We start from the raw sequence: 12,473 nt of genomic DNA on the forward strand, positions 1-12,473 counted from the left end.
GTCCATCAACTATGATGAAAAGGATCCCTTCCTCTGCAATGCTTGTGGCTTCTGTAAATACGCCCGCTTTGACTTCATGCTTTACGCCAAGCCTTGCTGCGCTGTGGATCCCATCGAGAACGAAGAAGATCGAAAGAAGGTAGGGTTGCATCAGGCCGAGGCCCAGGCCATGGCTCGCCTCTGAACGTCGGGGAGAACTGGTGTAGTGAACTGAGCCTTCGACTCACAGTGTACAAGTCTCAGGGAAAACGGGCAAAGATGGGACTGGCTTCTGGGTAGAGCCCGTAGTAGCAGAAGGCACACTGGCCTCAAGCATAGCAATGGGGACGTGTTGTTGGTGCAGAATGAGCATCTCAAGGAAGCAGGTCAGTTCAGATTCAGAAGGACAAAAGGAGCCAGGTGACAATAGTCATCATCAGCTGGGTCTGGTAGTAAAGGGCATCGGAGGGGTGGGTGCCTGTTCAGGGTGACAGTGGGACATTTGTCTTTGGGGTCAGAAGGACAAAAATGTTCACAGCAGTTGTGTTATTTTGTGTGTGTGACCTGCCATGCTGAGTCACTTTTCAGCACTGAATTGTTTGAATCCAGTCCATGTACATTACACACTGCTATTAAGAATAATGTGTCACCTCCTAGGGTTGTCGTGAAGGACAGATTTTGTGGAGCCATGTCCCTGGTCCGTGTAGAGGACATGTTTCAGTGGGTGGCTAGCAGTTAGGGCCACTGAGGGAGAATGAAGCCGAAAAGTCTTTCCTCAAGTGCCTGTCTCTTTGGTCTAGGCTGTTTCCAACATCAACACACTTCTGGACAAAGCTGACCGTGTTTACCATCAGCTCATGGGACATCGGCCACAGCTGGAGAACCTGCTCTGCAAAGTGAACGAAGCAGCTCCAGAAAAGCCACAGGTAGTCCCAGCCCGGAGGGCATTTGGGTCAGGAGTGGAAGGCTGCCCTTGGTGAGGTCATCCCTAGGCAGAAGTCTCACACTTGACCCTCTTGGGATTGCAGGAAGACTCCGGAACGGCAGGGGGCATCAGCTCCACTTCAGCCAGTGTGAATCGCTATATTCTACAGCTGGCTCAGGAGTACTGTGGAGACTGTAAGAGTTCATTTGATGAGCTCTCCAAAATCATCCAGGTAAGGAGTGGGAGTCGCTTGCAGGGGCTTTATGCTTCCCCAGCGAGGCTCCCATTTTTAGTGTTGCCCTTGTCCAGGCCACGCTGGCTCAGCAGCTGCACCAGTAATTCCACCCTCTCTAGGGTGATGGCCACTTGTCAGAGAGAGCTGTTTGCAGTGGGACATTAGTAGACAACACCTCTTTATTTAGTAGAGGGGTTCCTGTTTTTAAAAGTGAGTGTTGAGATTCTGTGCCCTCTTGGACGCCATGTTCGCAGGAGGGTCAGGGTTCTCCAGCTGCAGTCAGCCAAGGTGGGCCGTGTTTTCCTTTAATGTTCCCACATGATTTCCATGGGTAGGATGCTGGCCATCAGCAGTGGAGCCTCATCCCAGAGGAGCAGCCAGTTGCCCTGACTCCCTAAGTTGCTGATGACCTTTGCTAAATGATCTGGCTTTCTAACCCTTTAAAAGACAGTGTTTGCGGCAGTGAAGAGTTGGGGCCTGTGGTCAGTCTGATTTCCACTTCTGCCCTTGACCTTGGTCAAGCCAGCATTGTATGCTCCAGTTTCCTCCTCTGTTGAATGAGGATAAAATAAAGGAGTGATAGGGTTAGTGAGAAGAATAAATTCCATCATACATGTAAACTCATAGTGAACCAAGTTTCTTCTTTCTCCTTCATTTATTTACTTTGTCAATTTCTTTCTTATCTTTCCATTCTTAGAAAGTTTTTGCTTCACGCAAAGAGCTGTTAGAATATGATCTGCAGCAGAGAGAAGCAGCCACAAAGTCATCCCGAACATCCGTGCAGCCCACGTTCACTGCCAGCCAGTACCGTGCTTTGTCGGTCTTAGGCTGTGGCCACACCTCCTCTACCAAGTGCTATGGCTGTGCCTCAGCTGTCACGGAGCACTGCATCACACTCCTGAGGGCCCTGGCCACCAATCCAGCTCTAAGACACATCCTCGTCTCCCAGGGCCTCATCCGAGAGCTCTTTGACTACAACCTCCGCAGAGGGGCTGCAGCCATTCGGGAGGAGGTCCGCCAACTCATGTGCCTCCTGACTAGGTCAGAACTTGCTCCTTGACCTAGGGTAGTGACAGCATCAGTGCTAGCCCTAGGGGGTGCAGAGTTGAGCCGAGTGGTAACTGGCTTGTCCTAGAGGAAGTGAGGGAAGGTGGTAGGTGAGTGGATGTGGGAAGCACCAAAGTCAGCTCTTTGAGTGGTCTGCTCGCCAGTGCTTTGTTGGGTCAGGTGGTGTGTCCTGTGAGTGATCAGGTGGTGTGTCCTGGTCCACTGGGTCAGATAGTGTGTCCTGAGGGAACTTCCGTGGTAGGGGAGGATAAGTGAATAAAGGAACACTTGAACTCAAGAAGAAGAACCAGAGGGGCCTAGGGATGAGTACTTAAACTCCAGTCAGAAAGAAAGGACTGGGCTCGATCTGGCACTGTGCACTGCACTTGGACAAAAGACTCATCTGAAAAATATCAGTCATAGTAAATACCTTAAAGACAGTGAAGGCAGGGGTGAAAATTCAGTAATTAGGGTCTGGAGAGAAGGCTAGGGCTGGAATTTGGTTCCCAAGCACCCACATTGGGTGGTTCACAATTAGCTATAATTCCAGTTTCAGAGGCTCCAACATCCTGTCCTAGCCTTTGCGGGTACTGTATGTATGTTGCAGAAACCCTCAGAAAGTCATACATGCATACACATAGTTAAAAACAAAATACTTTTTAAAATTGAGTAAATAACAACCACATTGTCATGCTTTTTGTTACTGGTTACTATGTGGAGTAAATTCTGGAACATCTTAGGTGCTGGATACCTTTTACATGCTGTGCTGTTTACTCCCAATTAACATGCACTGAACAGCAGGCACTTGAGTGGCAGGCACTGCTGAGCACTGTGGACACGCAGTGGTTTACATTTGAGATGGGGTTGTTGCAATAAATAATGACAGATACGTTGGAAAATACGGTTACTCAGCTGGAACAGGGCTAGCAGTCCCAGGTGTAGGATGACTTCTCAGAGGGGTAGTACATGAAAACAGCCTTCTAGAAGTGAGGCTGTGGGCTATGTGTGAGGACGCAGCTAGTAGAGAGGCTGGGACAGGTGTGTGCCAGGATGCTGAGAGTTTCTGAGGCCAGCAGAGCTGGAGAGCACAAGGATACAGGTGGTGTAAAGAGAAAGGAATATTAGCACTTGGAAACAGCAGCTCCTGTAGGGTCCTGAGTGCCATTTGAGCATTTGGGTTTTCAGGTGTGCGGTGTATTTTGTTGTTGTTAATAACAGTAGAGATGTTGTTATTAAGGGGGAACATAGATGGGAAGTGGGCTGCTGTGGAGGAAGTGACATGGGGCCCACACGGAGCGAGGACTCGGGTTTTGGAGATGGACATCAGCAGCTCCTAGAGCCCCGCCACCCGCAGTGTGGCCCTCTGTGCTAATGCATCCTTCCTTCTATCACTGTCCCTAGGAAAAGGGACTGTGTTAATCCTCTTCCATCACAGACCCAGTAAGATCAAAGATGCAGTCTTGTTCCTGGGAAGAAGTAGAAAAGTTGGGACCAGATAACCTTCACCATCCATGCATTCATTTTCTCTGAGCCTCTAGGTGTAAAGAGGGGCATGGCATTGGCATGCTCACTGTAACTAACAAGACTCTTACTTTCCTTCCACAGAGACAACCCAGAGGCCACCCAGCAAATGAATGACCTGATCATTGGCAAAGTTTCCACAGCCCTGAAGGGCCACTGGGCCAATCCTGACCTGGTGAGCAGAGCAGTTATCCTTTCTGATCTCACCCTCATGATCCTTCTGTGTCCCTGGCCTCTTCTCCAGGCCAGTGTTGGAGACTGAGGTGGGAGAGAGTGACCTGTTTGCAGAGTTTATGTCCCAGCTAGAGCCTATAGCACAGGGTCTCCGATGTCTCCTTGTCCTGGCAGGCCACCCATGACTAGAGATTTTAGTAGGAGTCCTGTAATCAGAGTTTAGACCTTGCCCTGGTCCCTGGACTCTAAGACCCCCTGACTCCCCTCATCCTGTTGGCCTTCCAGGCAAGCAGCCTTCAGTATGAGATGCTGCTACTGACGGATTCCATTTCCAAGGAGGACAGCTGCTGGGAACTCCGCTTACGCTGTGGTGAGCTTGAGGACCACCTGGGTGGGTGCTTCTCAGAAAACAGAAAACAGGTGCAGTGGGGGAAGAGGTGGCACTCGGGCAGCCTTGCTGGGGCAGGTGACCCATGTGTACTGATTGTGACTCCTGCCCCTCACCAGCCCTCAGCCTTTTCCTCATGGCGGTGAACATCAAAACACCAGTGGTTGTGGAGAACATCACCCTCATGTGCCTGCGGATCTTACAGAAGCTGATTAAACCACCTGCCCCAACCAGCAAAAAGAACAAGGTGCTGTGCCATCGGGCATGCGGGAGGGGTACATACCTTCTGAATTAGTCTTCACTAAGTGGAGAGTAAAGCTCCACTTTCGTCGTCCAGTAACTGTAGCCACATATATGCAGCTCTAGGAAGGCAGTACTTGGAAGTCTGTGGCCTCTGCATCAGCATGGAGATGGCACTCCTCACTTGGGTGCAGACAGGTTTAGCAAGAACCCACACTGGGGCAGGCAGCAGAGCTGCATGTTGTTGTCGCACGTCAGCGCCATTCCAAGCTGGGGCCCAGGTGTGCAGGCGACCTCTCACCTTGTTCTGCTCTCTTATCCAGGACGTCCCTGTTGAGGCCCTCACCACGGTAAAGCCATACTGCAATGAGATCCATGCCCAGGCACAGCTGTGGCTCAAGAGAGACCCCAAGGCATCTTATGAAGCCTGGAAAAAGTGTCTGCCTATCCGAGGTATGTCTCTTCCCTCCGGCCACTCTCAACAGCCCTGCTTCCTCCTTGCTGTCCTACTTAGCCCCCTCCCCCTGGCCTGCCATCTTTACCTTGCAGGGGTAGATAGCAACGGGAAGTCCCCCAGCAAGTCAGAGCTCCACCGTCTCTACTTGACTGAGAAGTACGTGTGGAGGTGGAAACAGTTCCTGAGCCGGCGGGGGAAGAGGACCACTCCTCTTGACCTCAAGCTTGGCCACAACAACTGGCTGCGGCAGGTGAGTACCCTCCACCTGCCGTTTTCTGCCCTGCTGTCTCTGCTTTCCATTTACTCTTGTTCATGTCCCTTCAAATGGAAGTTCTTGGGTACAGCCACCAACAGGGACAGGTCAACGCAGAGCTGTCCTCTGCTGTTTGTGCTCTCTGCCACCCACCCCATTCCTTCAGAGGAGCAAACCAGTGCCTGCGTTCATGCCCCTCGCTGCCTTCTGATATTGAGGTCCACTGTTTTCTCCCTCCATCTAGCTAAGTTTTAAAGAATGAACTTCATAGTGAGGCCTTTGATCCCAGCATCCGGGAGGCACATGCAGGTGCATCTGAAAAGAGTATGAGGCCAGCCTGGTCTGCATAGCAAGTTCTAGACCAGCCAAGGCTACCTTGTCTCAAACCAACCCCCTCCCCTCACCCCTCCCCTCAAAAAAGTCATTCTTTGGTATCTGTTGCTAAGCAAGAGCTTCTCAGCTTACGCTGAACTAGTTACCCCACTGACAGGTATCCCCAAGAAAGGACTCTCAAGGGCCTGCCAACGAGAATGCTTAGTTGGTTTCTCCTCCCTCGTTTCCCTTCTGTGGCTGTGATAAAACACTGACCAGAATCAACTTGAGAAGGAACAGATTTATTTGGATTGTACATTCAGGTCACAGTCCGTCATCGACGGAAGTCAGGGCAGAAACTCAAGGCAGGAACTTGAAGCAGAAACTGTGGAGGAACACTGCTTGCTGGCTGGCTTGCTGGCAGGCTCATCCTCAGCTAGCTTTCTTACATATAGCCCAGGACCACCTGCCTGGGGATGGTGCCAGCCTCAGCGTGCTGTGCTCTCCTGTATCAGTAATCAAGACAGTCCCTCACAGGCCAACCTGATAAAGTCAGTTACTCAATTGAGGCTCTTTTGAGGTAATTCTAGGCTTTGTCAAGTTGACAGTTAATGCTAACTAGGGACAGATATGTTCTTCAAGATGCTTGGAGAAGTTTCTGTGAAGCGGGAAAGCTCTTTAACAGCCTTTCTCAGTCTGCAGCCACTGGGTACTGGGTTAACTGCTGGTGTGGACTCTTCACTGTGCCCAGAGAGATTTCCAGAGTTCTAGATAGGTGGAAGTCAGCTCATGCTCTGAGCCTAGAAAAACAGGATGGCCTCTGAGCCCGCCCCATTTGCTCTCCTGTGTCTGGCAGGTGCTCTTTACCCCGGCAACACAGGCGGCACGGCAGGCAGCGTGTACCATTGTGGAAGCCCTTGCTACTGTCCCCAGCCGCAAGCAGCAGGTCCTCGACCTCCTCACCAGGTACCCTGGGGGGGGGGGGTAGGTGGCTAGCATGGTTGAAAGCCTTTCCTTTTTCTCTGGTGAATACACAAGTCAGGGTTGGGAGGCACCCCTGAGTGCTCTCGGACCCTGCCACAGAAACCAGACAGAGCTTTAGGGCATTAGTGGTAAGACAGCAGTGGGTAGTTGTTGAGAGCCTCTGAGTACAGACATGATTGTCACTCACTGTCCTCTGCAGTCCCTGGGCATGGAGACACAGATGCTCAGAGGCTTGGCAGCTATTCCCTCAGGTGTTGTGAAGAATCCTTTCAGTGAGGGAAGTGTGAGGTTTCTCAGATGACCTCCGTTGACCTTGAGGAAGAGGAGGGAGAGAGGCTGAACAGTAGATACAGAGGGAGCTACTGGGCTCGTCAGTGTTGGTCTCTGAGGGCACCCTGTCTCTGGTGCAGTTACCTGGATGAGCTGAGTGTAGCTGGGGAGTGTGCTGCGGAGTACCTGGCCCTCTACCAGAAGCTCATCGCCTCATGTCACTGGAAAGTCTACCTGGCTGCTCGGGGAGTCCTGCCCTACGTGGGCAACCTCATCACCAAGGTGATTGATCTGTCCCTCCCCAGTTCTGTCTCTACTTGGAAAGGAGCTTTGTCGGATTCTTGTTTTTGAGAAGGAGCATTTGGTGAAAAGAATTGTTTTCCAGACTTTACTGTAACTAGAATGGCCGAGACAGTCTTTTGGGGCATTTCATCTGTTTCGGGGTTGAACAGTTCCTCAGCCGTATTTCCGCCACCTTTGGCTTCTTGGAAAGGCATCTTTTGAGGCTTAGAGTGAACACGTGACTTTTGAGCACCTCTGGTTGGTGCCACATCACGGGATGGCACTGGAGGTGGTCCCCATCACACTGTGCTTGTCATCCTGTTTTAGGAAATCGCCCGCTTGCTGGCCCTGGAGGAGGCCACCCTGAGCACAGACCTGCAGCAGGGCTATGCCCTCAAAAGTCTCACAGGTAGAGAGCCACCCGACCCTTCCCTTGGGTGTCTTGGGTATGTATGCTTTAGGCCTGAGCCTCTGCTCCTGGGTGCTGGATGACTCCTCTCTGGGACTTGTCTCCTCATAGATGGGCCTGCACTTCCGAGCTCTTCACTGCTGGCAATTTGGCTCAGTGAGCATCTGCTCTGTGCTGTACAAAAGAAAATTTTCCTTGCTTATTTATTTTCTCCTTACTCTGGATGGCACGGGCCTTCCGTGTTCTCTTCCAGAGATCTTATAGCAGGTTTTCCTGTCCCTGCAGGCCTCCTCTCCTCCTTTGTAGAGGTAGAGTCCATCAAAAGGCATTTTAAGAGCCGCCTGGTGGGCACTGTGCTGAATGGGTACCTGTGCTTGCGGAAGTTAGTATTGCAGAGGACCAAGCTCATCGATGAGACGCAGGACATGCTGTTGGAGATGCTGGAGGACATGACCACAGGTAACCCCATCTGGCAGCTTGGAGCTGGTGAGGTGCACATGTGTGTTGTCTCTCGGTGCCACAGTACCAGAGGAAGGGTGACGAATCTCACATTTGGGGAGAGAAGCCCATCTCAAGAGCACTGTGGTACTCAGTGTTACAGTCTGAGAGCTGGGCTCATGTGTACTTTTCCTGGATTGAGCTCAGAGGGAAGGGAAGGGGTTGGAGGTCTCAGGCTGGTGCTTTCAGTCACCTGGAGTGTTCTCATTCTGTATGTCAGTGGCCTTGCTGTGTTCTCCTACCTTTTTCTTGGGCACCTCCACCCTGTCTTTCTTATGCACTATTTTATCCTGTTACTTTACTCTTGAATTCTTAGCTCTCTAGATTTTGTAGCCAAGACACTTCCCATTTCTTTCTTTTTTTGTGGGGGAGGGGTTCAAGATAGGAAGATAGGGTTTCTCTGTATAGCCCTGGCTGGCTTCAAACTCACTCTGTAGACCAGGCTGGCCCCTTGAACTCACTGAGGCTGCAGAGTGCTGGAATTAAAGGCATGTACCACCACTGCCTGACTGAGTTAGTTTCTTAACTTTCTCATAATCTTGAAGTTTATAAAGCATATATCTGTCTGATCACTCTAAGTTTCTACAGATTGCCTTTCTGTTTCCTAGATGGTGTTCTCAAACTGATATTTTATGATTAGGGTGGTGACTTCCTATTTCTGAAATTTATTGTAGAAATTCTAGAAGCCAGGAATGATGGTACCTGCCTTTTATCTGGCACTTGGGAGGTTGAGGCAGGAGGATTGGCCTGGGCTACATGACAAAACCCTGCTTCATAAAATAGGAAGGCGGGCAGTGGCGGTGCATACCTTTAATCCCAGCGCTGGGAAAGCAGAGGCAGATAACGAGGCCAGCCTGGTCTACAGAGCGAGTTCCAGGACAGCCAGGACTACACAGAGAAACCTTGTCTCAAAGAACAGAAACAAAAGCAAAGCAGCTAAAACACCCACTGAGAGAGGAGCTGGAGAAGGCTGAGTGCTTAAGTGTTCTTGCAGAGGATCTGAATTAGGTGCAGCACAGCTCACAACTACCTATAACTCCAAGGGATCCACCATCCTCTTCTGGCCTCCGAAGGTGCCTGCACTTCAAACACATGCAAACACATGCACATACAGACACACAGACATTAGTGAAAATCAAAAGCAGAGGAAAGAACATTCTCTAGGCCCTGCGCAAGCTGGTCTTCCCCGGGTGGGTCTGTGACTGCTGTCTCTGTAAGGACTCGTAGGCTGTCCCTGGCATGCCTTCATCCAGCTTTCCCAGACTTTGCGGCAGTGTGAAGTTTGGGTGCCACACATGTGGGAGGAGATAGCTGCTTAGTGCTCATATTTGTGCCTCCACTCATTGTCATTAAAGAACAATTTGCTTTCAGTTGTATGGATGGAGAAAAGAGAAAATGGTTTCCAGTTGATCTTCACACTGAGAGAGCAGCTGTGCTGCTGAGGGACCAGGTGTGAGTGGCCAGGAGGATGCAGGGCATTTCCTGCTGTTGCCCCATCTCAGCTGATTCAGGACTCTGGAACAAGTACTCGGATCCTGACAGGCCATGGAAACTAAAGCTTAAGACCCAATCTGCTGCCTCTCTCTGGGGCCCTGACTCCTTCTGTGGGCTTTTGATCTTCACTGGTGTAATAGTTCACTGACAATTTGAAGCTGTTTTCAAGTGTCGGGTGTGAGGAGTTCAGCTTGTGAACCTCATCAGCCTGACTACCCAAGAGGGAAGTCCTTTGGTGCTTTTGAGAGTCTGTTTGGGGAAGGGATGCTAGGTCAGACGAGGTGTCCTGCTCCTTAAGGGAAGTTGTGCTCCCAGAGAGAGCAGAAAAGCACACAGCTAATTGGGATGTAGGACTTCTCAATAGGAACTCCTGATGTTATCATGGACAGCATTCAGAAACCTACCAGGCAGAAAATACCTGGCGGTGAATGGTGTTTCATTGTCTCAGCTCAGTTCATGTGGCTGATGCATTTTCCTAACTCACTTGGCCACTATGCTTTCTGGCAGGTACAGAGTCTGAAACCAAGGCCTTCATGGCTGTGTGCATTGAGACAGCCAAGCGCTACAATCTGGATGACTACCGGACTCCTGTGTTCATCTTTGAGAGGCTGTGCAGCATCATCTACCCTGTAAGCAATGTGCTTGTTGCTCCCCACGACCCACAGGTGTCAGCAGCAGCGACGCTCCCAAATTGTGGACTATTTCATATCATTATCACCAGATCACTGACAAAGAATAGAAGCAGCTTCCTAATCTCCATCCTCTCATGAGAGGAGGGCCAGCGGTCTTCCTAGCTAAAGGCCAAGATTAGCCTTTTTGACACAGGTCTCACATCCCATTGCAGTGCAGCAGCAGTTTGGTGTAGAATTAGGTGCATTGTCACCTCTTCCTCCTCCTCTTTGTCACCTTGGGATATGCATGCTTGCCACATGTGTGTCTTTCCTATGGGCTGGTCCAGAGACCTTTAACATGGTTGAGGGAAATACCGACATCCTCATTAACTGATGACAGACCACTGGGGTCAGCATGCCTGAGTGTCACAGAGAGAAACCCCTCCTCCAACTCCAAGTCTCCAGTGACTCGCCTGGCCTCAGACTGGTCAGCCTCTCACCAGACAGCACTTTGTTCCTTGTCTGTTGTTCCATTAGGCTCGCTCTCCTCATTAAGCTGTGAGGAGCATGTAATGTTTCAGGCTGCTTGCATTGTGTTTAGAATGATCTCGGGCCCACCTGTCCATTAACATGTTTAATGTATAAGGGTGTGCTACACTTGCTGTGTTTTCTTCCTGGTGTCCACAGGACAAGTCAGTGCTATAAATCTTTTGTGCTCTCCCTTCTGACACGTCCCTCTTTCTGTCCTTTAGGAGGAGAATGAAGTCACTGAGTTCTTTGTGACCCTGGAGAAGGATCCCCAGCAAGAAGACTTTCTACAGGGCAGGATGCCTGGAAACCCATATAGTAGCAATGAGCCAGGCATTGGGCCTCTTATGAGGGACATAAAGAACAAGATTTGCCAGGACTGTGACCTGGTGGCTCTTCTGGAGGATGACAGTGGGATGGAGGTAAGAAGCTGTGCTGGTCACTTACCAGCAGCAGGGCTGGGTCACACCTGGGTGTTTCCTGTGCGTTTCTTGTGACTGGGTAGGAAGTTAGTATGTAAAGTGGGGCTAATAGTCCTGTCTTCTGCCTCTCCTGCTGGTAAGCTCGGTGACCCATGGAGGGCTCTGTCCAGTTCCTGGCATGAAATAGGAGAGCGCTTGATGGTTGTTGCTTGGAAAGATGGTAGGATTTTGTTATTGTTTCTCTGGCAGAGTTTTCTAGAGGTTCCAGGTTGGTGGAGCCCCAGGAATCATGGTGTTTTGACTCCAGTACATGGGTCATAGCCCCTGGTAACACCCTGAGTCTTGTGCTTCTAGCAGATGACTTCTCAAGTCTGGTGTTACCATCTGTGTGACTAAAGGCAAAGGTGGTTTTTCTGGTGCTGAGCCTGAAATGGGCTCAAGATCCAAGGTCTTGAGTCAGGTGAAAGCTGGAGTCCATGGTGGGTTAAGGGACGGTGTCCCCAGCATTGTGCACAAAATGCTGGTGTTGTACACACGTACCTTTTCCCTAGAGCGGAAGTGTTGACAGAGCCCTGAGCCCTGCAGTCTGGATGTGGAGTTGCATAGTTCTGTGTACTAATCCCCTCCTCTACTTTTCAGCTCTTAGTGAACAATAAAATTATCAGTCTGGACCTTTCTGTGGCCGAGGTTTACAAGAAAGTCTGGTGTACCACCAATGAGGTATGTGCTTGCTTTCTCTCCGGAGCTGTGGGTGGGCTGGCTTTTCTGCCTTAAGGACTGACCGAGTGGAACTGACGTTAATCGTGGTCTGCTTGGAACCACTGTAGCTTCACTTTCTTCCTGAGTGTGAGGAAAATCTATCACTTTGTCAGCTTGGGAGGCATTTAGCTACATGTAGGTCAGGTAGCTTCAAGGAGTCATGGTGACCTTGCACCCTGCTTCTCATCTCTGAACTGAGGCTGGACCTCCAGGGTCCACAGCATGATGCCTAGCACAGGCGGACTTTCCCAGCAGCTCCGTCCTGACCATTCCAGGCTGTGGGTGTCAGTTTGGTGATTGGGATGAACCCTCTCTATTGTGTAGTAAATGAAGACCTTGTCTGTCCATAGGAAGTCTGATGTGCCTGCTCTCCCGTTCCTGAAACTTGAACCAAACTCTTGGTCCAGATACACTTGTTTGTCCTGATCCTTTGGGTTGTGGGCCCTAGTGGGGAGAGAGAGCTCCTCCTGAAATGGGCCTGCACTTCTAGCCTAGGCAAGCATGCTGTCCAACCTTTTCTAACAGGCCTAATCAGCGTAGGACTCAGCACAGAGTAAAACATTGGGGACTAGTTGTGGGAGTGTTTACCTAGCCTTCTAATGACATAACTAGGACCGAGCCTCTGCAGTGTTCACAGTGCGGTGCCAGGCCTACAGCAGACACTGGACAAAATGAGTCTCTCCCA

The 12,473-nt window shown here is 50.5% G+C and overlaps 1 protein-coding gene across 8 annotated transcripts in view; it reads left to right on the plus strand.

Annotated features, from left to right (window-relative positions):
• Positions 1-12,473, plus strand: part of Ubr4 (ubiquitin protein ligase E3 component n-recognin 4) — a 116,419-nt gene that overhangs the window by 83,689 nt on the left and 20,257 nt on the right. For all 8 annotated transcript variants that reach the window (XM_028875261.2, XM_028875264.2, XM_028875262.2 and 5 more), the window contains 16 exons: positions 1-139; positions 780-905; positions 1,008-1,136; positions 1,837-2,180; positions 3,792-3,882; positions 4,167-4,251; positions 4,389-4,516; positions 4,833-4,962; positions 5,059-5,216; positions 6,388-6,497; positions 6,926-7,067; positions 7,395-7,476; positions 7,762-7,935; positions 9,976-10,097; positions 10,832-11,029; positions 11,669-11,749. In XM_028875261.2, the coding sequence (XP_028731094.1) occupies positions 1-139; positions 780-905; positions 1,008-1,136; positions 1,837-2,180; positions 3,792-3,882; positions 4,167-4,251; positions 4,389-4,516; positions 4,833-4,962; positions 5,059-5,216; positions 6,388-6,497; positions 6,926-7,067; positions 7,395-7,476; positions 7,762-7,935; positions 9,976-10,097; positions 10,832-11,029; positions 11,669-11,749 (2,239 nt within the window). The remainder of the gene's footprint in view (positions 140-779; positions 906-1,007; positions 1,137-1,836; positions 2,181-3,791; positions 3,883-4,166; positions 4,252-4,388; positions 4,517-4,832; positions 4,963-5,058; positions 5,217-6,387; positions 6,498-6,925; positions 7,068-7,394; positions 7,477-7,761; positions 7,936-9,975; positions 10,098-10,831; positions 11,030-11,668; positions 11,750-12,473) is intronic.

Source organism: Peromyscus leucopus, chromosome 2 (genome assembly GCF_004664715.2).
Source record: "Peromyscus leucopus breed LL Stock chromosome 2, UCI_PerLeu_2.1, whole genome shotgun sequence".
Taxonomy (NCBI): domain Eukaryota; kingdom Metazoa; phylum Chordata; class Mammalia; order Rodentia; family Cricetidae; genus Peromyscus; species Peromyscus leucopus.